The 23,482-nt window shown below is 47.9% G+C and overlaps 3 protein-coding genes across 5 annotated transcripts in view; 2 read left to right on the forward strand and 1 right to left on the reverse strand.

The window, feature by feature from the left end:
• JAM3 (junctional adhesion molecule 3) overlaps positions 1–13,850 on the forward strand; it is a 31,365-nt gene extending 17,515 nt beyond the window's left edge. The window contains exons 2-9 of the mRNA XM_058857250.1: positions 7,226–7,291; positions 8,022–8,135; positions 8,930–9,082; positions 9,260–9,462; positions 9,720–9,819; positions 10,151–10,280; positions 11,579–11,633; positions 12,245–13,850. Of these exons, the coding sequence (XP_058713233.1) occupies positions 7,226–7,291; positions 8,022–8,135; positions 8,930–9,082; positions 9,260–9,462; positions 9,720–9,819; positions 10,151–10,280; positions 11,579–11,633; positions 12,245–12,280 (857 nt within the window). The 3' untranslated portion in view covers positions 12,281–13,850. The remainder of the gene's footprint in view (positions 1–7,225; positions 7,292–8,021; positions 8,136–8,929; positions 9,083–9,259; positions 9,463–9,719; positions 9,820–10,150; positions 10,281–11,578; positions 11,634–12,244) is intronic.
• Positions 1–23,482, forward strand: part of ACAD8 (acyl-CoA dehydrogenase family member 8) — a 134,408-nt gene that overhangs the window by 65,830 nt on the left and 45,096 nt on the right. The window lies entirely within an intron of this gene.
• The window catches only part of NCAPD3 (non-SMC condensin II complex subunit D3), a 31,793-nt gene continuing 21,257 nt past the window's right edge, over positions 12,947–23,482 (reverse strand). For 2 of the 3 annotated variants that reach the window (XM_058857245.1, XM_058857246.1), the window contains 9 exons: positions 22,549–22,686; positions 22,092–22,225; positions 21,766–21,965; positions 21,232–21,342; positions 20,678–20,836; positions 19,806–19,966; positions 19,426–19,544; positions 19,260–19,337; positions 16,592–16,741 (listed from right to left, as the gene is read on the reverse strand). In XM_058857245.1, coding sequence (XP_058713228.1) covers positions 16,653–16,741; positions 19,260–19,337; positions 19,426–19,544; positions 19,806–19,966; positions 20,678–20,836; positions 21,232–21,342; positions 21,766–21,965; positions 22,092–22,225; positions 22,549–22,686 — 1,189 coding nt within the window. In that variant the 3' untranslated portion in view covers positions 16,592–16,652. Of the gene's footprint in view, positions 16,396–16,491; positions 16,553–16,591; positions 16,742–19,259; positions 19,338–19,425; positions 19,545–19,805; positions 19,967–20,677; positions 20,837–21,231; positions 21,343–21,765; positions 21,966–22,091; positions 22,226–22,548; positions 22,687–23,482 lie in introns of those variants that run through there. The other variant, XM_058857247.1, reaches the window with a different exon arrangement.

A 23,482-nucleotide genomic window follows, 5' to 3' on the forward strand; every position in this document is an offset into this window, starting at 1 on the left:
ATGTCCATCTTCTCCTTGATGGCAGCAGCATGAAGGCCCTTTGGTGGGGCTGGTACCTCCAGCCACCTCTGTTGGGACAGAGGAAACCTCATTTTAATGAAATGGGGTAATTTCTGTGAAGGTGCTGATCCTGCAGGACCTCAACATCTCATCTCTACCCCCACTGTAATGCCACAGCGAGTGAAGGTTGTGAAACTCTGAGCTCCAGAAGCCCTGTTCAGACGGTGGTTTGAGACAGTCTGTCTGCAGCTGCACCCCAACGTGATGAAACCATCGGGGAAACCATCAGAAATCTCTGTGTGGTCTTCCCAGGCAACACCTACACTTCCCTGCCTGCCTGGGAGACAGGAGGAATGTTTGGCTGCAGAAGGAGCTGCTTTGCAGAGAGGCTTTTGACCTAAGAGGGTTCCATATCTCCTTGGGAGCAGCCTGTTCCACCCCTCAGGGTGGGTGTGCTTTGCTGTCTGGTTAGGAGGTGGAACAGTAAATCCTCCTGTCCAAAAAGAAAAAGAAAAAAGAAAAAGAAAAGAAAAACAAGAAAAGAAGGAGGAGGAAAGAAAAAAAAAAAACTAAAAAAGCAAAGGAAAAAGAAAAGGAAGAAAAAAGCCTGTGTGCGTGGCCTGGGTGTTAATGAGCCCTCTCTGCAGCAAATGCAGTCAGGTCTTTAAGGTCCCAGTTTAAGTCAGGAGATTTAAATCAGGAGATTTAAACAGGTTAAGATTTCGTTCCAGAACTGCACGTACCCTGTTTGAAGTCAGGCATCTCCTCACCTTCTGTACTGGTGAGCAGGAAGAGTGAATTAAGGGCAAAATCCCAAGGTCTTACACCTTCAGATGAGTGCAGATAGCTGGTGGTGTTCCACACAGCTTCATCCTGTGGGGCCCTGCTCCTGCTGGGACCACCAGAGACCCCCTCACAATCAGCATTTCACACCAGTGCCACGAGTGAGCTCCCTAAGAGAGGAGGAGAGCAAAGCCCAGAGCGATGTGGATGCCAAACACTGCTCTGCAAGGCTGCATTTGCCTTCTCTGGGTTAATCCTGCCTCGAGTTCCCTGCCCGGGCGGGCACATCGCTGTTGGAGGTGTCTATCAGAGAGCTGGCACCCTTTTAGCAGAGCAGTACAAGCCATGCATCTTAAAATAAGTCATGCTGGTTTATGATAGCTGGTAAAAATAAAGCCTTACTCGCACAAGCAGCTATAACAGCACAGAGGATTTACGACTGAGTGGGTTTTTTCCAGGGTGGGCTGGCCACAGTCTGGTGATGGCCTTTTTATAACTGTTATCAGCTCCCACACAGACCAGGTCCATCTGTTACTTAATTTGAACGGAGACACTCCTAAGCTTTTGTTCACTAATCTCTCGCTGCACTCTACATTGTTCTCCAGCAGGGCAGCCCACCCCAGAGTCAAGGCTGAGCTCAGGGAGGTGCCATGGAAAAATGGAATAAAAAAAGGCACGTGGCTCGCTGGGGTCACTGGGCAAATACAGCCCATCCACCTGCCTGCTCCCTCCTCTCAGCTCCAGGGGCTTTCAGCCTGACACCTGGGGGCCAGAGCAAACACAGCACCAGCTCCTTGGGCTGCAGGAGAGGAGTGGAAGTTAAGACTGAGTGCTACAAAACATTTATTCACCGTTTATAAATCCAGTCTTTATCTGGCACAAGTGCATTTGCTATTCCCGAAGTTTCACACAAAGATACTTGGACAAAGAAAGCCCAAAAAACTTCACCAAACAGTGCCTAAAATGCTCTTGTCTCATTCCTGTGCCACGCTGTGTTCTCTGTCCTGCACCACCTGGCACAAGTCTGATTGTGGAATTGCAACGAGACGCGCTGGGAATAGAGAAGAGGGGGATAAAGAGCCTGCAGAGCTGGGAGACAAAAGGATGGATATTTCCAGGCAGATGGTCAGATGTTCCTGAAAGGGCTTATGGTGATTTCCTCAAAATAAGCTGAGGGCAGGAACGCAGCCTCCCCTCTCCTTGTCTGATCCAGTCCAGCTCAGCTTCCTCTGCCTCCAGAGGGAGGTTTACTAGAGATTTCCCAGTCAGCTTCCCCCGTGCTGCACACACCCACCCGAGAGGAAGAGCCAGCCCTGGGGTCAGCCTGTCTGCCCCTCCCAGTGCCCCTGAGCTGCTCTGTGCCTGGGCTGTGCTGTCCTTGTCACCTCCAGTCCATGGATGGATGATGGATGGATGGATGATGGATGGATGATGGATGATGGATGGATGATGGATGGATGGATGATGGATGGATGGATGGATGATGGATGGATGGATGGATGATGGATGATGGATGATGGATGGATGGATGATGGATGGATGATGGATGGATGATGGATGGATGGATGGATGATGGATGGATGATGGATGGATGATGGATGGATGGATGATTGATGATGGATGATGTATGGATAAAGATGGATGGATGATGGATGGATGGATGATGGATGGATGGATGGATGGATGATGGATGGATGGATGGATGGATGATGGATGGATGGATGATGGATGGATGGATGATGGATGGATGATGGATGGATGGATGATGGATGGATGGATGGATGATGGATGGATGGATGATGGATGGATGGATGGATGATGGATGATGGATGGATGATGGATGGATGGATGATGGATGGATGATGGATGGATGGATGATGGATAAAGGATGGATGATGGATGGATGATGGATGGATGATGGATGATGGATGATGGATGGATGATGGATGGATGATGGATGGATGATGGATGGATGGATGATTGATGATGGATGATGTATGGATAAAGATGGATGGATGATGGATGGATGGATGGATGATGGATGGATGGATGGATGGATGGATGGATGATGGATGGATGGATGGATGATGGATGGATGGATGGATGGATGGATGGATGGATGGATGGATGATGGATGGATGGATGATGGATGGATGATGGATGGATGGATGGATGGATGATTGATGATGGATGATGGATGGATGGATGATTGATGATGGATGATGGATGGATGGATGATGGATGGATGATGGATGATGGATGGATGATGGATGGATGGATGGATGGATGGATGCTCCAGGGGCACCTCCAGACGGGCAGCCCTGAGGGTGCTGACGTGCAGAGGGTTCAGCTGCCATGTTTGAACACCCCACAGCACATCACTCACTCCTGCTGCACCGAGTAACCCCCAGAAAGCAGAGATGCTCAACAAGGCGTGTGGTTTATCGCAGCGTTCCCACATGGCTTAGGCGTGCTTTGAATTGCAAATCGAGCAAGGGCTCAGTGATGATGGACACCTCGAGCAAGACATATTTTTGTTGCTTTGGTGGGCAGGTGTTTAAATACAGCTGCGTGGTTTTGTACTGCCTGTGCCTGACAGTGCATTAACTAAAATTACCGTATCAGATAACGGCGAGCGCGGCATCGAGCGAGGCTGCAGCACAGGATGCTGCCAGCGACTTCTCCCAAACTCTCTCCTGGTCATCCTCTCACTTTCCCTATAACACAATACCTCACCTCCTCTTCAAATTTCTGCCTAGAGCTTTCAAACAGACATCGGGGTGGAAGGAGATGGAAGGTCAAACTTGGCTTTGAACAGTAGAAAGGAGAGTCAACACACAAAGTCGCCTATAAAGCTGCTTTTTTTCCTTCAGTATAGCATTTTAAAATGATTCAGATACCATGAGTCACAGTAACAAGCATGGGCTGGATCTGAAAAAAAAAAAAAGAAAAGTGCCATAAGAATATGCTATAGACTTCAGTGCCTTGTCCTGGATTCTATTTTGGAGAACTGATGACATTTGGGATTCAACCATATGTCTGGCTGAGTCTGCAGCACATAGAGATCTGGTAGGTATTTGGGGGGTTAGAACATGCAGATCTGGTAGGATTTGGGATTTTGCAGCCTATAGAGACCTGGTAGGAACTGGGAGATGCAGCACATATGGATCTGGTGGGGATTCAGGGATGTGGAACATACGGCTGTGGTGGGTGCCTGTGCTGTGGCACACATGCTGCTCTGGAGAGGGAATGCAATTCCAGCTGTTCTCCAAACCCTGGGTGCTGAGGCCTTTGAAGTGAGATTTACATAACACAAACCCTTTGCTGCTTATTTGTGCTGGGCTGGAAGGAGCCTAAAGGAACACCTTTTAGAAGGTGGTTTAAGCACTAATGATAATTTAACACAAAACAAAACCAAGAGACAACCCTTGCCAGCAGAGCAAGGTTCTAGAAAGGCATTCCTTTCTTGCTGTACAGTCTGTATGGTCAGTTCAGGTTTTTGTTTTGCTTTGCTGTCACCTTCTTTTAATTTAGAACATGCTACTTGCAGTATTCTGCCACACAGAGAGGAATAAATCTGCCTTAGCAGTGATTTAAGCAGCCACATTGATCTCTGCCCACGGTCAATACACGTAATAATGTCAGAACCTCTCACACAGTCTCCAAGGACTCAGCTTCTGTCTTAAATTTGTTGTCATCCTGCTTTGTGCCTGAGGGATAGACCTGAATCTCTTGTGCTTAGTGGGTGAGAAAAAGCCTGCTGTGAGCAGTTTCTGAGAAATGAGATGGGGCTGGAGTCTGACGGAGTCCCACTGTCCTGGAGTGAATATTTCTAGAGCTCCTTCAGAGCCACACAACTCTCTGGTTTTACTGTCCCCACCTTCAGCTGAATAGAGATTCGAACTACAGCAGATGTAGGACTGTTGCCATGTCTGTTTGATGGGACAGCATTCTTTCAGAAAAAGATACTGTGCAAGCAAGAGTCTGTAACAAAACTAAAACTGGTCCAGAGCAGGCCAGCCAGCATCCCCTCAGATCAGCTGAGTGCTGAGGCCTGTGCTCTCAATTCAATTCTTGGTTCCAGAAGCAGCAATCTCACAGCAGAGGGACTCAAATGCCACGTTTCACCATTGTTGGAAACATGTCTGAAGATTTCAAAAGGATTTTCCCAAAATTGTGCCTTGTCTTCTGGGGATTAGCAGCTTCCCATGCTCTGGGGGTTTGCTGGGATCAGTGGAATCTGTTTGTGCTCCCAAGGATCAGAGCCCCAGACAGAACACACATCAAGGGACTTTTTACAAGAGCATGTCATGACAGGACAAGGGGGAATGGATTCCAACTGACAGAGAACAGGAATAGACTGGATATTAGGACAAATTCCTCCTTGTGAGGGTGGGAGGCCCTGGCACAGGGTGCTCAGGAAGCTGTGGCTGCCCCTGGACCCCTGGAAGTGTCCAAGGCCAGGCTGGAGCAACCTGGGATAGTGGAAGGGAACCATGGCAGGGGTGGGACTGGAGAATCCTTAAGGTCCCTTCCAACCCAAACCATTCCATGGTTCCGTGATGAACAGAGGGAAGGGGAAGAGTTGGCATCATCTGGCACAATTCCCTGCTTTCAGGGGGTAGCTCTGGAAGCAGCAGCTCTTATGAAAATGGACTCTGCTTCAAAACAGACTTGCAGAAATTACTGCTTAGACCAGCTCCTGGCTGGAGAGAACCAAAGGCCAGAGCTCTGTCAGCTCAGTTCAGCATTGGATTTCTCCCAAATGCTGCATGACCGTCTCCAGTGCAGAAGGGGGAAGGGTGGAAAAGTCCTGCTAGGAGCAGTTTTGGCTGGGCCAGCTATTAGTTAACATCAGCCAGTGGTTTTTGTGTGAGAAACAATGATTTTGGACAAAGGCAGCTTTCTAAACCTTGCCAAATGCCAGCTCTCCCTGGTGGTCTTTGGGGTACCAGCACTGGGGCTCCCAGGAAAGCGTCAGCATTTAACAAACAACGAGGGATAGGAACCAGCAGGGAACATTTCAACGTTGCTGGAAGGATTTGGGGTGTTGAAGGCCCTCAGGCTTTCAGTGGGAGTGACTTTGCAGCTCCTGGGTGTTTCTCAGGCTGCTGCCTTGCCACTCCACCAGAGGGATGTTGTCCCTGCACTGTCAATCTCTGCCCAAAAGCTTTTCCCTCTGAAAGCCAGCACAGGAGTTTCCAGCTGTGTCATGATGCTGGAGATCATTTCTTTCTCCACATCTCCTTTCAGCTGCCTTTTCTGCTTTCTATCCATGTTTATTATGGCTTTTTACTCTTAACCTTTAGCTAAATCCCACGTCCCTGGGGCAGTGTTTTCTATCATTTTTTAACCTGCAGTTTGATCAATGCCCAGCGAGCTCAGTGGGCATCTCCCTTAGATTTCCACAAACTTCTGATGGGATTTGTCACAGCAGAGCTGCTCGTGTGGCCATGGCAGAGCCCTGCAGCTGATTATTTTGGCACTGATTGTAGCATGGAAGCTCCTCCTGTCAGGGCTTTGGAGCAGCCTGGTTTGGCAGCACCACGCTCTGCCTGGGAGAAGGAGAATCAGATCACCAGTTCCACAATATCCTCTGTCTGCTTCACTTTCCTCTTGCAGGGAACTCCCTGCTTGTTTCCCTGTCCCTCTGGAGAGTTGTTGGTGAATTGGGCATCCAGCAGAGCGTGAGTGCTGTTGATACCTGCTCTGGTGGAGTGCAGAGCAGAAGGGACATGGAAGGCAGATTTTTCAAACTAAATTAATCTGCAAAAGAGGGAGGATGACTGGATTAATTTGGAACACTTTGGTGCTCAGAGCAGGACAGGAACAAGCGAGTTTGTGTTGTAGGGATCCTCACAGCATTGCATGGCTGAGCTTTCTCCCCAGAGTGGGTCTGTGGCTCTACCCAAGGAGCTGAACTCCTGTTTTCTCCTGAATCACAGTCCTCTTGTGATTTACTGCCTCACATTTTACATTACCACACTTGCAGCACTTGCCAATGTAATCAGCATTTGTCAGAGGCCAGGCCTGGCCCATTCCATCTCCCAGGAACTGACCTGACCTCTGGAGCTTGGTCTGCTTCCTGTCTTCTCCTGACCATCAAGTTAATTTTCAAAATAAAACTTTCACTCCTGCATGAGCACAGTTCCTTTACCATCTAAACAAGCACAAGGAAATGGCTCATGCTGGCACTGCCTTTGTGCCATTATGTTAATCCTCTTTAATTGCTACTTCTAACAATTATATTTTCCTGTATTTACACCACAACTCCTAAATAAACTCAGTCCTGCTGGAGCTGTGCTGGTAGCCAGGAAGAGTTTTTGTCTGGGGAAGTCAGTCCTCGGAGCTGGCCAGGATGATTTCTCAGCAGGCAGCCTGTTCCTAGCTGGGTGACTTATGAGCTGTGCTATTTCTTATTACCTTCTGTTTGTTTTTCCAGGCTGCAAACTCTTGGCTGTGGAGCTGACATCCAGCAACACCAAGCCCGTGGTGCAGGAATTCCAAAGTGAGTGCTGCCTGTGCTGCATCAGGCCAAACAATGGAGGAGAATTTGGCTCGTTGGTCACTGGTTCCTTAGGACAATGAGAGCCTGGGATTCAGAGAAGTGCCTAAGAATGTGTCTGTATCCCCCTTTTCTAAATGGTTTGTCGAGGCCCTCTGCAAGCCACCAGCACTGCAAAGTCTCTGCCTAAGTGCTTTTTTGAACTGGGTCCCAAAAGAAGGAAAAGCAGTTGCCTTGCAATTAATACACAGAGAGAGAAATTTGTGCAGACGTGCCCTGGGGAGGCTCCTCAGCCCTGCTGAGGTTCTGCAGGGAGGATGGGATGCCAGTGGCAGCTGCAGAGGGGCAGGGTTTGCTGGGTTTATCCCCAGAGGTCACTGTCCCAGGGATGCTGCATCCCTGACTCACGGTGTGGCTCTGCTCAGCAGCAGGACAGGGCTGGGCGCTCACCCTCACCAAAGGTTTTGTTTGCCATAAGCCCCAGCCTGCAGAGAACAGAGTGTTCATTTCTCTCCAAAGCTGATATCTGCTGGACTATTATTTTTGCTGGCCAAAATCCATCTTCCAATAGCTCCTGGAACCCAGCAGCGTTTCTGTTTGTGAGGCAGATGAAAGAGAAGGCTCTGCTTTGTGGGCAGCATCTCCTAATAAAACACTGAGTGAGAGTGCTCAAAGCAGAGCAAAAACACAGCTGCTTCCTATTAATCTGGATTGCCTCCATTTCTCCTGCTAGGTGTTGAGCTGTCCTGCATCATTAAATCCACGGTGACACCAGATCCCAGAATCGAGTGGAAGAAAATCCGAAATGGAGAAACCTCTTATGTGTTTTTTGAAAACAAAATGCAGGGTATGAGAATTCCTTGTTTTCAGATTTCCAGAACAGCTTTCCAAACAGATTTCAGAAACAGTACAATGGGGAACAAACAAGCCTGTTAGAGGCAGGAGCTCTGGCTGTCTGGCTGCTTTCTTCTGGAACAGAGCTCAGCAGTTGAAGTGCAGGATGGAGAGAGAACGGGATGTTTTTTCCTCCCTGCCTCATTATTGACAGGTCACAGTAGGGAGCTGGAGTGAGATCCGGCCTAGGAGATATTTTCTGGGTAAGAAAAGAATGATGTAGCCTCCCTTTTGTGGGTCCCAGCATGGTCACTGGGTGTGACCTCTCCTGTTTTTCCACAGAACATCTGAGGGCTCCCCCTGGGTCTGTGTGCCCAGCTGCCAGCACTCTCTGCTGAGGCAGCACAGGGATTTGCAGCATCCTGGGAGCATTAGAAGGAGCCTCTCTGGATTGATAGGAGAACTCCAGTGCCAGTAGGGCTTGACTCCATCTGGAATTACTCCAGCACTTCAGACCAAGAGCCACATCCAAATGAATCTTCCAAAGGAGGCAAGGCCTGAGGCTGTCTTGGAAGTTCGATTTTGCCACAGTTTTTGAGGTTTAGAGTGATGCTTTCCAGTTCATCCTCTTACATGGTTGGCAGCTTTGCTTTCCTTTGGGGCTTTCAAGGATTGAGTTCCTTAGACTCCAGAAAAGAGTCTGAGATCAGCCACTTAATTTATACACCCAGAACGAGTCTGGTGTTTCATCTTGAGTCATTAGCCTTGATTGCCCTGCTTTTTTCCTCTCTCTTTGCTGTGTGGCAGGAGACTTTGCGACACGGGCAGAGATTCTGAGCAGGACGTCCCTGGTGATTAAGAACACCACGAGGATGGACACGGCCACGTACCGCTGCGAGGTGGCTGCACCCTCTGACACCAAAACCATTGATGAGATCAACATCCAGCTCACAGTCCAAGGTATCAAACCCACAACCTCTGCAACGGGGAGCTGTGGGATCTCCAAAGTCCAAACTGCGCCACTCTGGGGATTTAAAACCAGCTGGGAATAATGGGAGGTTTGGATGGTTTTGCCTAAGAAAGCGAAGAATTCGGGAATGATTTAGTGCCACTCACCTGGTTTGTGTCTTCCCACAGTGAAACCCATGACCCCCAGATGCTCTGTGCCTAAAGCTGTCCCTGTTGGCAAGTCAGCCTCTCTTCACTGCCATGAGAACGAAGGTTTCCCCAAATCCACCTACAGCTGGTACCGCAACAGCGAACCTCTGTCACCCGACAGCAAATCCAGCACCAAATCCCACAACTCCTCCTACACCCTGAACCCCGCCACAGGCACTCTGGTAATGCCCTGACAGATCTGATCAAGCCTTGTTTGGCTGGACAGGTTATCTTTAATCGCTTGTAAATTCAGAAAAACATTGCCTGGCTTTCAAGGAAGGGATAATTTAAAGAGGGTGAGGTGTGCCAGGGTCTGGGAGAGGGAAGATTGATGGAAGAAGATCTTAGCAGAGATGCATTTTTATCCACGTTTTTATACCCTCACAGTGCCTTGTTTCTCATGTCACATCCCTTCCCTTTGTCCCTTTTCCCTCCCCAGGTTTTCCACGCAGTGCACAAAGGTGACACAGGTCGCTACTCCTGCATAGCAACAAACGATGCTGGCTTTGCCAAGTGTGAGGAGCAGGAGATGGAAGTCTGTGAGTGGCTCTCTGTAGAGTTTTCATCAATGCTGGTTGATTTATCACCATAAATGAATTGCCATCACCATCAGGGAATGAGGGGGGACATCCTACAGCGTTAAGTCTTCCCTGCTTTCTCATAGCCCCAAACACAAGGAGATAAAAATAATCTGACAATGCAGGGAAACGTCAGATCATTAACAGATTGAATCTTGTAGTCAGGGACTCACTAGTTCCCTATGAACTACTGCTTCAAATACTTGAGAGATGGCATTTTAGTGTGTGTGTGAGGCTGGAATGTTGCTGCTGCCCTAAAGAAACACTGGGTGCTGGTGTCTCTCTTTGCCAGATGACCTCAATATCGGAGGGATAATCGGGGGAGTCCTGGTGGTCCTCGCAGTCCTGGTGCTCATCACCCTTGGGATCTGCTGTGCCTACAGAAGGGGATACTTTGCAAATGGCAAAGAGAGTGGGGAAAGGTAAGCTGGGCTGCTTGGACAAGTCCCTCAGGTAGCGTGGAGGAGTCTGAAGGGCACCAAAAATTAGTGGCTAAAAGGAATTTCAATGTCTAATTCCCCACAAAAGTCCACAGGCTAAGCCAGTCCTTGAGGCATCCAATACCCTGCTGTAAACCCCTGCAGCATCCAAGTTTATTTCATGGAATCCTCACAGAACCCCAGAGTGAATTTGGACCTTAAAGATCATCCAGCTCCAATCCCTGCCATGGACAGGGACATTTTTCACTAGACCAGGCTGCTCAGAGCCCCATCCAAACCAGCCTTGGACACTTCCAGGAATGGAGGGCATTTTCCTAGGGGAGGACTGTGGTGTGGATGAGAGCTGTGCTCTGAAATCTTCATCCTTTGCATGGGAAAGGGGGCCCAGCACAATTCAGTGCCTGCAGGTGTTTGTCCAATAGCTCCTGGGCTGCTGGCATAACCAGGGCCATGGTTTAATGATCACAGCTCCTGCACAATTAGTCTGAAGCATCAGGACATGCATAGGGAATGGATGAAGCAGAGCAGGCTCTCCACAGGAAGTCTCACTAGTTGTGAGGACCTAAATTTGGGATGAAAAACAGCCGTTCTAGAGCGCACATGAAAATGTTAAAAACAACAGCATTAGCATCAGAGACAAGCCTCGATGTCCTTACAGAGTCTGGAGAGGAGATAATATATGCAAAGCCAAGATTCTCACCAGATCGATTTGTTCTGTGCTAAATGTTGCTTTTCAGCACAAGTCCTGTCTTGTTTTTCTCTCTGTTTCGTTTGTTTTTCAGAAAAAGCTCTCAATATCCCATTTAAATGCAGCTGAGGGTTGGCATACACTGGACTTGACAGTCGTGTATAAATCCTGAGCTCCTGTGGGATTGCAAACAAGTGGCGCTTCCTTATAACTAAGAAAAATGCTGAAGGTTTCTGGCAGTGAAGGATTAAAATGAACTTTATAATTGCCACAGGAAACAGAGCAGGAGGCACAGAAAGGCAGTGACAGGCACCAGAGCAGGAGAACCCAGGAAAGGATCAGTTTATCTCCTTGCAGAGTCTTAGGGAAACACACAGCAATCTTTTCACCCCGTGCTGAAGGGGAATTTAGACAAAATCCCAGTGATGGTAAATGATGGAATAAACACAGACCTCTCATTTGAGAAACAAACTGGGTTTCTCTCTGCTTGCTTCTCACTCAGCTCCTCCTCATTTCTGTCTCTCCCAGCACCTCCCCTCCAAAATCCTGCAATCTTCCTGTCCCAGAAATGAGATTTTTCCCTTTCTTTCAGCTACAAGTCTCCAGCAAAGCCTGATGGCGTTAACTATATCCGGACAGATGATGAGGTAACAACAAATGATTTGCATTTACCATCTCTGTCAGGAGAGGAAGAGGGTGGGCAGAGGACGAGGCGCTTTTAGGGCCCACAGACTTTGTGAGAGTGGGCTCCACTCCGAAGCAGGGCTGGGGAACAGAGGGAAAACAGAAGGGTGAAGGCTGAGTCATTTCCCTAGAAATGATGAACAGTTGAAGTTGCCTGAAGTGACTGATGCCAGGAGCTATCAGAGGCAGCTCCGAGTTCTCTCATGGCCTGACCCCCTTAGGATGAGTTTCATTGGATTAAGTGGGCAGGACGTGATGCTTTTACAAGAGAATTTGTATTTTGGGATTTGAGTAGATCACTGAGCTTAAGACCAGAAGAAGCCTCTCCCATTAGCAGAGATACTGAGGGAATGAGAAAGTCCCTGCCACACCTTGGTGTGTGAGGAGGACGGGAGGAGGAGCACCTGGCCAGTGGAACTGGTGCCTCCCTCTCCCTCCCAGTGGGAAATGGGAGCTGCCTGGGCAGAATCCTCGTGGTTACAAAGCTTGGATCTGCCTTTTGGGGGCAGCAGGAACAGAGAGCTGCCTGGAAAGCTGCTGGATCCTTCCTACATCCCAAACTGTTTCGTTGCAGGGTGACTTCAGACACAAGTCTTCATTTGTCATCTAAGATGCCAAAAGGAAATTGCAAACCAGCAAAAGCAAGTGTGAAAATACCTCCTCCAGGAACTCCAAGCAAGAGCAAAAGATTAATTAAGTGCGCTTGGAAGAGTTTGGAACACACAAGAACTCGATAGCTAGCTATCTGTATATCTTTTTTTTCTTTGCCAAAGTTTAAAGTAACTCCTCACTGCCCAACTCGCGTCTCCCCTGCCTCCGGAGATACCAACAGGATCACCCAAACTTGTCCTTGGACTAAGGAAAGGTTTTAATCCTTCCCAAGAGACTGGGCTGTGGAAGTTTGTGGAATTGCCTTCTCTTTGTGCTGCAGGGACACAGCCACAATGTGCAAACCAAGCAGGGGCACAGCATTAGGTAAAGGTGTAGCAGACATTACCAGTAATGTGTTACCAGTAGACAAAAAAAAAGGTGCTGAAACAGCATTAGATGGACTTCCAAGAGTGGGATTTGGGGGATTTCCTCCCAGCAGCTCATTGCCCAGGCCTGGCTGGTGACTTTTCCACATCTGTGATTGTCTTGTGCTCGGCTCTGACTGCTCAGGTGCACAGGGGGTCTGTGCCCAGCCAGCAGTGACAGTGAAAACACCACTAATGCCCTCAGCCCTCCTGAAACCGTCCCCAAATGCTGTTATTTAACACCACCCCCAGGGCAGGGGCACTGCCTCTGCTCCCTGCTTGCCAGGACTCATTGCACGCAGGTAACCCCTCCTTCTAATCTGCACAAAGCAGGCTTGGCTCCTGCGTCTTTCCGTGGGGAAAGAGGCTTAGAGGGGAGGCACAGAACCAGTGCTAAGACATCCCTTTCAGGAAAATTAAAGCCAAATAATTTCCTGGGCTAAGATTGCCATAAAAGGTACTGAGAGATCCTCCAGCTTTTTTTACCTTCTCCGTTTATTTTGTAAAACCCCACCTTCTAAATTTTTTGCAAAGATCTATTTTGATTACTTCAGAAAAGGTAACATTTCTATTTAAAAGTGTAAATAACGTGATGCCAGCGGTGTTTGAGTAACGGAGCTATTTTTTTACTGTTGAAGCTACAAGAGAGGAGCTCACACGTTGCTACAGTGTGGCACTGTCAGAGCATATCAGTATTAGTGCAAAGTGTAACAAAAAGCTGCAGGTGGAACAGCATCTCTTTCCTCTTCAGCCAGCTTCAGCCATTTCCTTGTCACAAGAGGTCTTACCAGACACAGAACAGAGTCACTCAGGGATAGTTTTTGTAAATTTATGGCAGGAGCTATCAACTTTTTTTATATGAGAAAAAAAAAAACAAAAACAAAACCAACCTTTTCTTGCCAGTGACCAACACTTTGTTTTTGTCGTTGCAAGAAATATCCAGGGATGGCTTTTGGACTCAGTTCCAAAGAGGTGACAGAGTGACTTCAGTGTTTGCTGCCCCTCTGCAAGTTCCCTAAAGCACTAACACAGCGTGACAGCTACAGCAGCTTGGCAGGTTTAAACCACACGGCCAAGGCCACTGTTTCTGGGGTTGGGAAAGCAAAAGCTCAACACAAAAGCACTTTCATAGTGTCAGCTGCAATCTTTCTTCAGATGGTAAAGGAAAAAAAATAAAAATAATAAAAATAAAAGCAACCAAATTTGGTTCTCTTGGCTTTAGAAAGAATAATGGGGAACACGTGTTTCCCAAAATATCTGTGTTGATAGTGTTGAACAGCATTGAGTGAGACCAGGCTGCAGGATGTGGATGCAACACTAGGACTGTGCTGTGGTTTAGGAAGTTTTTTAATGTAGCAGAATTTAGTGTTCTTGTATTTCCAATATAAATTGAGTTGTCTTAACTTTTCCTGTATACAGTATTTTGGATACTTGACGATTTGGACTGTTGGTGTTGTTTTCTCGTGTTCTGCTTTACTCTGCTTTGTTTCCTAGAGCCCTCGCTGGACATGCCATTGCTGCATTTGTTGTGCCCAAACAAAGCATTGCCACTTATCCCTTTGCCAGGGGAAGCCAAGACAAGGATGGGGCAGCCCCACCCAGGTGTTCCCTGTGTCACTCACATCAGCTCTGCTGTTCTGCAGCTTCCCTCTGGTCACCTTCCTAATGCCAGCTCTTCATCCAAGCCACCCAGTGCTGATTGCTGCCTCTAATTGTTCTGACATTCCTTTGCACCCTCTGGGCATCCACTGCTCCTCCTCTGTGCTGCTTTCAGGGTACCTGCAATAAAGGAGAGAGAGGAAAGGGTTGAACCAGGGTAGCTCTGGGAGCACAATCTGCAGTCCCACCAAAGGCAGCCTTTGGGTGACAAACCAGCAGAGCTAAGAATCCAAACTTCTTTTATTTTTTTTTTTTTTCACTTCTAAAATGCACAGTGGCATCTCTAACGAGAGAAAGGGGAGATGATTTCCCCCCCCCAGCTCGTGAGAGCTGATGGATGGAATTCTTTGTATCATAATAATATTCAGGTTTGTACTAATGTATTACTTTGTTTTAACTTTGCCAAGAATGTTTTACATAAATACCAAGCTATAAAGCATTCTTGTAGGGGTTTTTGTTTGGGCTTGGTGGTGGTTTTCAAACAGCCAAATTATGGGAAGCTCCTGTTTTCAGTTCAGTGAAATAAGGGAAAGGCTGTCCTGTCAGAGCACTCACAGTGGATGGAGGTGGCAGAAAGTCCAGGGCTGTTTATCAGTTTATTCTTGGACATTTGTTCCTGGTTCTTCTCTAGAGAAGTTAAAACTCACAGGGCTCCTCTCAGACACTGCTTGAGGACAAAACAAAAAGCAGGAAATGAACTATCCCAATTGCCCATTCAGAGTGGTTAAATAATAGCTCAAGGCAGGAGAGGAGGTACAAAAAGAAATGGTTTGGCCATAGCTGACCATCGCTTAAGCCAAAGCCATTCCATACATCCTCTGTTCTCTGACTTTGATTTTGGGAATAAAGTTTAACCTCACTTGAAGGGCTCTCTGATCTTCAAAAGAGAGTAGGGAAAGTGGAGGCAAATGATGGGATTGCAGTGCAGGAGGCAAGTGCCTCTGTTTCCATTCCTGCAGCAAATCCTGCTCTGTGCCTGGAGCTCGTGTCTGAGTGAGACAAAGCAGAGGGAATAAAACACATCCCAGCTCCAAGTTTCAATGAAATCTAGGCCATGAGCTCTGTGATAAAGGTTAACAACAAAAGAACTCCAGTGAGGAGCACGTGGCCATCAGGGAGACTCGTGAAGGGCCAGATTTACCCAGGATATTTATGATAAACAAGGTACCTGCCCAGAGCACTCAACCCACCTTGTCTGAGTCACCCATACCCTGCTTGCAGTCAAGTCAAAGTCTGTATTTAAAAGCTGCTGGGCCCAACATTAATTGAAGTGAGGGCCCAAGATACCTGTGATGTGGTAGAAGAGACTGAGAGGCTGTAGAAATCTACAGGGAAAAAAAAAAAAATCATTTCTCTGTCAGCTCAAGAAAAGGGGAGACGCCGTGGGCGGAATTAATTCTGCAACCATTTATTTTCATCAAATGCTAATAGTTGGAAATAACATAGTTCAAGAATGGAAATATTCCATATAAAAAGAACATTAAGGCTGTTCATACACACAGGAGTTTGCACAACAAATAAGAGGTGATGTAGCGTGCAATTACCAGATTTAGGGGTGTGGCAGTGACAAGCTGTTTTACCTTTATTCAAATTACAGCAACTCTATTATATAACCAAGAGGGGCAATGAGGGATTGGGTGAGTAAAGCCAGCCCCTCACTGCCCTGCAAGCTGTGATAAACACATTTATTGCCGAGCTTGTAGCAACGTTATGCCCTTACTTTTCCAAATGGACAAATTACACATCCTGAGGGTGAAAAGCCACCCTCCTTTTACTCTGCAGCTCTGAGCCCTGTGCCAAGAGCAGCCCTTACAACGCAGCCCAGTGCTGCTTTGCCCATCTCCAGGACAGCTCTGGGGAAAAGGCAGCTCAGAAGAGAGAAGGAAGGATGTGCATTCACAGCCAGAACTCCAGAGGGGAGGCAGTGTGCTGGTGCTGTGCTCAGCTGGCAGCTTTTGGGGGGGCTCTGCGCTGTGATTGTTTCAGGGGCGCTCGCTGGCTGCTCCTCCTGGCTGGGGATTCCACCTTCCAAACCCGAGGCGGGGCTGGGCTGCAGGAAGGAAGAAGAACAAACCCTGCATTTTTTCCAAGCTCTTGGCCAGCCTCTCTCCCTGCAGTGGCTGTTCCAGACCCGTGCTGAACTTACAGTTTCTCTGGCAGTGTCAAACAGATGATATCCCCGAGCTCATCCTCAGCACCCTTCTTTGCTGCAAACAGTACATACATTTTCATCATTTACAAAATGCCACAGATTTGGTCATTTGGGGTTGTTTTGTTTTTTTAGCTTCCCCTCCCCTCAGCTAAGAATCACAGAGACTTGCCTGGAGCTGAATCGGGCGTGTGCGTTGAGCTGATGTAACTGACCCCAGCACCAAAAGTCAAGTCATGAATGGTCTCTGGAAATAACAAAAAAAATCAGATATTAGCAGCCTGTGACACAGCCAGAGGGCAAGGCATGCTGCTGTGCAGTACCCAAGTGTCACAGAGTAACTAAATCCAGTTAATTGCAAACACACATATCTATCTCTCTTTCCCAGACCTCAGTGTCTCCCATCCAGCCTCAAACCCCTGTGCTGAGTCTGATGGGCACATCACCTCCAAATTCCAGCCTCACAGCCTCCCTGGCTGGAGGAAATCAGTGTGGGACCTCGGTCCTGCTGCTCCCTGTCCTGCCTGGCAGGGACAGCCACCCCTTCCACTGAAGCTCTAGCATCTCTCCCAGCACCACGTTCCACCCAGAGCAGCTGCTCTGCTTACTCAAGGCACAATTTGGGGCCCCTGAAAACTGCCAAAGGCCCTGGAGAGCTGCTCTGTGAGGAGCTGCCTGCAGCCAGACAAGAGGAATCACTTGACAGAGGAGCTAGGTAGAATTTAGCTTGCCTGAATAGGCCCTGGTTGTCAGCTGTCTCTTTCCTGTCATTTATCTCAGGAGAAATGTCACAATATTCAGATTTTACTTAACTCAACGCTCTGTTTTATGCTCATGTTTCCCAGAACCTTTCACAAGGAATTAAGGTAGGAAGTGCTTTATAGGGCAGGAGTTGGAAACTCAGCTCAAAGGACTTTTCTTCACAGCTGAACTGGGTTTGCTCTTTAACTTCTGCCCTGTCCTGGAAGGGAATCACTGAAGCTTAGAGCAGAAATCAAACTTGATCCATCTGCCTTAGCTCTGCCCTGCATCTCTCAGGACTGACCTGTGCCAGTGACTCTGTGCCTGAAGAAATTACTTTGAATTACTTTGGTATGGAGACATTTATGGGGAAGGAAGGGAAAGAAATGGTAAAGATATAGTACAGATGAAATGGGGGAAAAAATGGGGAAAAAAATGGGGAAGTAGGGCTTCCCATGCAGTATGGGAAGGTGGTATCTCCACAACATGTGTTTCTGTACAATCCCCACTCTCCCAGATGCACTGAAGCTGTTCCCAAAGCACCAAGCAGGAGCTGAGGAGCCCCAAAGACAGAAGGGAAGAGAGAACACAACCAGAACAGCTGAACAAGGCAGAAAGAGGGGACAGCTGCTCCCAACTTCTCAAGTACAAACCTGTTTACAAAGAACTGCGTCTCCAGTAGTCTCAGAATGATACACCAGAGGAATAAAATGTTTTATTCTGGTTGTCTATCAGCCTGTGCCACCATACAGATGGCTCAACACACGCTGACTGAAGTGATGATCCTGCTCTGTACAGTTTGTCTCCCTGCTGAAGGACACATGCTGCCTCGAAGCAAAGCAGGAATTCAGCTCTAGTACCACTGCAGATTAACATTTTTCCTCCTTTTTCACCATATGGTGCTTTAAGAGCAACAGCCGTGTGAGCTTCCAGGAGACCACGGCGCTCAAAGAATCCTGCTCTCTAAAAACACTTTTTGCACGAAACCCCACATATTTTTTGCTTGTTGCTCAGGCAGAGAGAAACATTGAGGCAGACAAGTGCATCCCAGCACATGGGGAAGGGCAGGATCAGATTTTCCAGTGGCTGCACACCAGTGCCTGCTCAGGGCTCCCAGGGATTTGCAGAGCCTGGCTCTCCTGTGTGTGAGCAGGGCAGGGCTGTGAGTGGCACTGCCACAGCTCCCTGGGGATGCCAGCCCCTTCCCAAAGCTCCCCCAAACCTAAGGAGAGCTGAGCTGCCACACACTCACACCTGGAGCTCTCTCCCAATTCTCTGCACCTCACAGCACAACAGAGATGATCTAAAGGAGTTCTGCAGCACAGGGATGGAAAGGAAGGGGATCTCCTGCTGGAACTCAGTCCCATTGGGGTTTTAGTGCCTCTCATGCTTGCAGGGCTGTCAGAGAGCATTCCAACAGAACCCTGGAAGGTTCAGCTGCAGTGGACACAGACTCACAGTTTGTGTGTTGGAGATTCCTCTCTGTGCATTTCTACATCAGTGAGCAAACCCCATCATTCCTTCTGAGCGTGGAATACACACACTCAGTGACTGTGCAGGTTGTTAATCCCTCTGAGCAGATCCCTGTGCTCTCCTGCAGCTGTCACAGCCCTGTGCCTGCTCTAGGAGCAGCTTGCAGCTCACCCCAGACCCTGCTCACACAACTTAGAGCAGGAAGGACCCAAACTTGAGGATTTCCCTGTGCAGCAGGGCTCTGCAGGTCAGTCTAACATTGCTCAGCTGGGCTTCCAGAGCCAAGGAAACGCTCAGCCTTGCACCTTTGGGCAGGGCAGGCTGGAAAGGAACCACAACCTTCCTCTTCAGCACCCCAGAGTCAAGGAAGGAAGAAAGGGCACTGTTACCTCAGCATCCCAAAATAAATTCCCTCCTGCACTGGCCCTGTGAGATGCACATGGAGATGCTGGACTGTGCTTTCCCATGCACACCCTCACTTCCAGGAGGGTTCCTCTTCACCACAAGCACTTGGATCAATAAATAACCCGTAGCTCTCAGTTCCTACTCACGCTCTGGGGTGCTGATTGCTCGCCCCGCCACAGCCACGTTTTCTCCACTGGACTGTTGGTTCAGGCTTTGGAAGGACCCTGGAAACAGCAAGGGAGTAATTAAGATTTGAAATGCACTCCAGACTCTTTGTGGATCCGTGTAAAGCAGAGCCAGAGCAGTTCCCACCTTGCTGGCTGCCAGCAGCTGATAAACTCCTCCCCACACTCTTGCTGCGCTGCTTGCTCCATTCTTCTGATGCCTTCTTGGCAGAGTTCAGGATGGCCAGAGTGCTCAGGGATGCTGCCCTAGGGCCAGAAACAGGACAGGAACTGGGATTTCCCTCTAAAGCCCTGATGAGATGCATGAGGGAAGATCTGTCCCCTCCCAATTCGTCATCTTAAACACCAAATAACGAGATTATGCTGCAACACCAGTGACTTTCAAAGCCCTCTCAAAAGAATGGATCAGGAAAGCAATATAAATAAATAGAAATACATCATAAAAAGAAATATAAATGTATAATAAATAGAAATATAAAATACCAGGTAGCCAGGAGAAGCCCATACCTGCGATGCACTGGTGGCTGCTTCAGAGCATCAGCACGAGGTGTGGCAAACTCAGGAGGGCCAGAGGGAGAGATGGAGCCAGGTGTGGACAGCCTCCCACCCACAGAAGACTGAGCATTGTCATTATTCTGGCCAGCAGCTCTCTCCAAAGAGGCAGATTGCTGCAGAAAACAGGAGAAAAGGTCGTGTCTGCCAATGGATACGAGAGCAGAAATCCCTGCAAGGTGCTTGGACCTGAGTGTTTCAGGGCTGCCCTTTGTGTGATGGAGGTAAAGGGTGCTGGGGAGAAACAATTTATTGGCCAAAGTTTTACCAAGAAGTGAACAGGGACACAAATGTCTGAATTTAGAGGTCTGTCTATAAGTGCTCTTCTAAAGTCTGCAGAAAAATGAACTTCCAGGCCAGAATTCATCTCATCTTAAGGTAGGGACCTAAAATAGCTCAGGACAACTGACTCAGGCATATATTTATTTCTTTACACTGAATCTAAGAGTACCTCCATGACTAGGATGGGTTTGAATTTCTACTTTGTAGACATTTGAAGTCAGACAAAGTGAACTCTTTGTTACCAGTTAATCATTCTGGGAACAGAAAGAATACAATATTTAAGGCCAGCCAGCGCCAAATTAGACTTGGTTTTCTCTTTAAATTGAATTATTTCTCCATTAATCATTTGCTGCTCCTCTTGGCTTTGGTTGTTGATGTTCTAAGCCTATTAAATGACTCTGAAACCAAAGCTTCTGTCAGGAGGTACAAAGAGGCAGGAAAACCCTTCATAACCATCCTGCTCCAAGTGCTGGGACAGGGTCCCTGGGTGTTGTGAGCACACGAATTTGAGCAGAGGAGACAGGTACGGAGTTAATGGCACCAACCTCCTCCCCATGGGCTGCTGAGAGCTGCTCTTGCTCTGACTCCTTCTCCCTGGCCAGCTGCTCCTCATATTTCCTCATGTCATACTCCAGCTCGGCTGCCAGCTGCTTGTCCACAGCAAAGAAGTCTTTGATTTCGTTTCGGTAATCTTGCATCATTTCCTGCAGCAACAAGGAATGTTTGGACCCTTTCAGAAATCTCCCCCAGCTACTGATTCACATCCCCATTCAGATCACAGCTGCTTGGGAGCTAAAGGAAACACCAGTTGGTAGAGCAGAGGTGTTTTTAACAGACTGAGGAGTTTCAACTCCAATTTGTTCTTCAGAACATGGAAAAGCTTTCCAGCGTTTGAGCTTTCTTCCTGCCCACGTTCCACACCGAGAGCCTTCTCACCAGTCCCTCCACCTCCCACGTTATTTAACACAGTGGCAGTGTCACAACATCTTATTTTCTGAATTCTTCCCTCCTAAGAAGGCTCTTGGTTCTGGCAGTGGTTGCACACGCAGCACATTAACTCCAGAGAGGATCAAAACACCAAGAAAACACTTCCCCTTACCCGCAGGCAGTTCATCAGGTCCTTCAGAGCTGGGATCCTCTTCTGCTCCATCAAGGACTTGAGTGATGTGATTATTGGGATGACGTTCTCGATGAAATTCTTCTTTTGAACCTTTTTGTGAACAAGGCATGAACAGTCACGCGAGGCAGTGAAGGCAGCCCCAGCGAGAGGAGTCATCCCTCCACAGCCAGGGAATCTCTGTAATTAAGGCTGCTCTTACACCACACACATGCACAGAGGCTTTTAACCTAAGTGGAGCCTTTTCAGATGCATCACTAAGTCACTCGGTTCTCACAGTGAAGGCAAATTGCCCAGAGGTGCAGGAAAATCATTGTTCCGCTCAAATGCTTCACCAAGGAGAGGGGTAGGGAACAAATCCAGCTCAGCACAGCTCCCCTGGCTCCTGGGGAAACGCATTTCTGATCCCTCCAGCTCCAGAACAAGCATCCCTCACAAATTCTGCCCTCATATTTTGTTTTTACAGAACACAGAGCTGCCCAGCCCTCTTCCCACAGCAGACCACGTGCCCCTCACCTGTGAGATGAGCTTTTTCTGGGCCACCTGCATGACGGCATCGGCCACGGCCATCTCATCTTCATCAGGCTCAATGTGTTCCTCAGGCCTGGATCTCATACTTGAGAGCTTGATTTCTTTGCAGCTGAGGACTGCAAATGTATCTGAGAGCAGCTCACTGCCTTCCAGGTCCAGAGGAAGGACCTCATCCACAAAGCAAGCTGGAATACACAGGCAAGAAAATATTTGTTTTTCCAGAAGCAGCAGCAATGGGGAAGCCAGGAAGATAAAACGCCTGGATCGTGATTTGTTTGTTTTTTGTTTGCCAGATTTTTAAAGAGCCTTACCTAGGATGTTGTGGCTGATCTTGGTGGTGATGTTGAACCTCTGCTCATCCGTGAAATGGTCCAGCAGGAAGGTGTAGATCCTCATCCTCTTCTCCTTGTTATCCTTCCCCTTCAGAGAGAAGAGCTGCTTCGCCCTGTGGCAGAGCACGACATTTTACAGAGGCCCAAATCACATTATGCCAGCTCCCAGGAATAATGAGACCTTAAATCAGCCAGGGGTATTTGCATGTCACTTTTAAAACCCATAAACCTGTTAGGACAGCACACAGTCCCACAAATTACACACAGCAGTGTCACAGGGAAGGCAGCACACAGCCCAGCACTGCTTCCCCCGGCTCTTTTCACTCTGTTGCATGGATAATTATCAAGTGACACAAATGCTGTGCTGTCACTGAGAGCTGCATGGCCAGACAGCCCATAATTTAGCAAAAATTAGACAGGAATGTGCTCAACTGACCTCTGGCTCTGGGGGAACCTGTTGTACTTCTGATGCTTCTCGTAGCTGTTGAAATGGAAGATGCACTCGATGAAGTGCTGGGAGAACATCATGGGGTTCTTCTTCAGCAAGAGATGCACCAGGCAGTACTCTGCAAACCTGGAGAGGAGGAGAAGAAAGAAATGATCACTGGATAAATTCCAAAAGCCACTCCTGAAGCTGTGTAGGGCTCTCAAGGCAGGAGGATGGTTTTCCTCTGCCAAGTCTCCCTTAATACCACATTTAATTCTTGCCCAGATCACTGACTTCCATTCTTTTCTCAGATGGACAGACATTTCCAGCATCCACAGCTCTACTCATTTTTATGGCCATTAAAGCAAACTGAGTCAGAAATAAATCTGAACTTGAATCCAGGCACAGCATTTTAATTATTTAAATAACCCGAGTTCCACCATGGCAGAGACACAGCACCCAGCAAAAAGTTAATCCCCAAAGGTCCTGCAAGAGCTGCAAGGCAACCCCAGGCTTGAAGGATGTGGTTTTGTTTGGATGCAGTCTCTAAATGCAGATGCAAAAGAAAAGGCTCCCAAAGAAATGGGAGGAACACGATGCTGCAATGTCACCATCTACTGGAAAGACTTTTTTAGATATTAAAAACACACTGAAGAGAAAAGGAAATGTGAATGGTGATTGACAAAAGGTTGATGGTTCTGGAAATATCCATCTCAGATTTTTCCAGGCAGAAACGAGCAGCAAGGTGTCCAATCCTCCTTTGTAGCCCTAATTTCTACATGACCTCCCAAACCTGCCCCACTCATTTCTTGTAACACAGCAGCTGGACACCTTGAAACCTCCAAAAACTTCATAAACATGCACTTAAAATCAGAGTGCATAACTCCTCTGACATATCATTTGACAGGTCATTCCTCTGACAACTACAAGATGTGGCAGAAGG

This window comes from Poecile atricapillus, chromosome 25 (genome assembly GCF_030490865.1).
Source record: "Poecile atricapillus isolate bPoeAtr1 chromosome 25, bPoeAtr1.hap1, whole genome shotgun sequence".
Taxonomy (NCBI): domain Eukaryota; kingdom Metazoa; phylum Chordata; class Aves; order Passeriformes; family Paridae; genus Poecile; species Poecile atricapillus.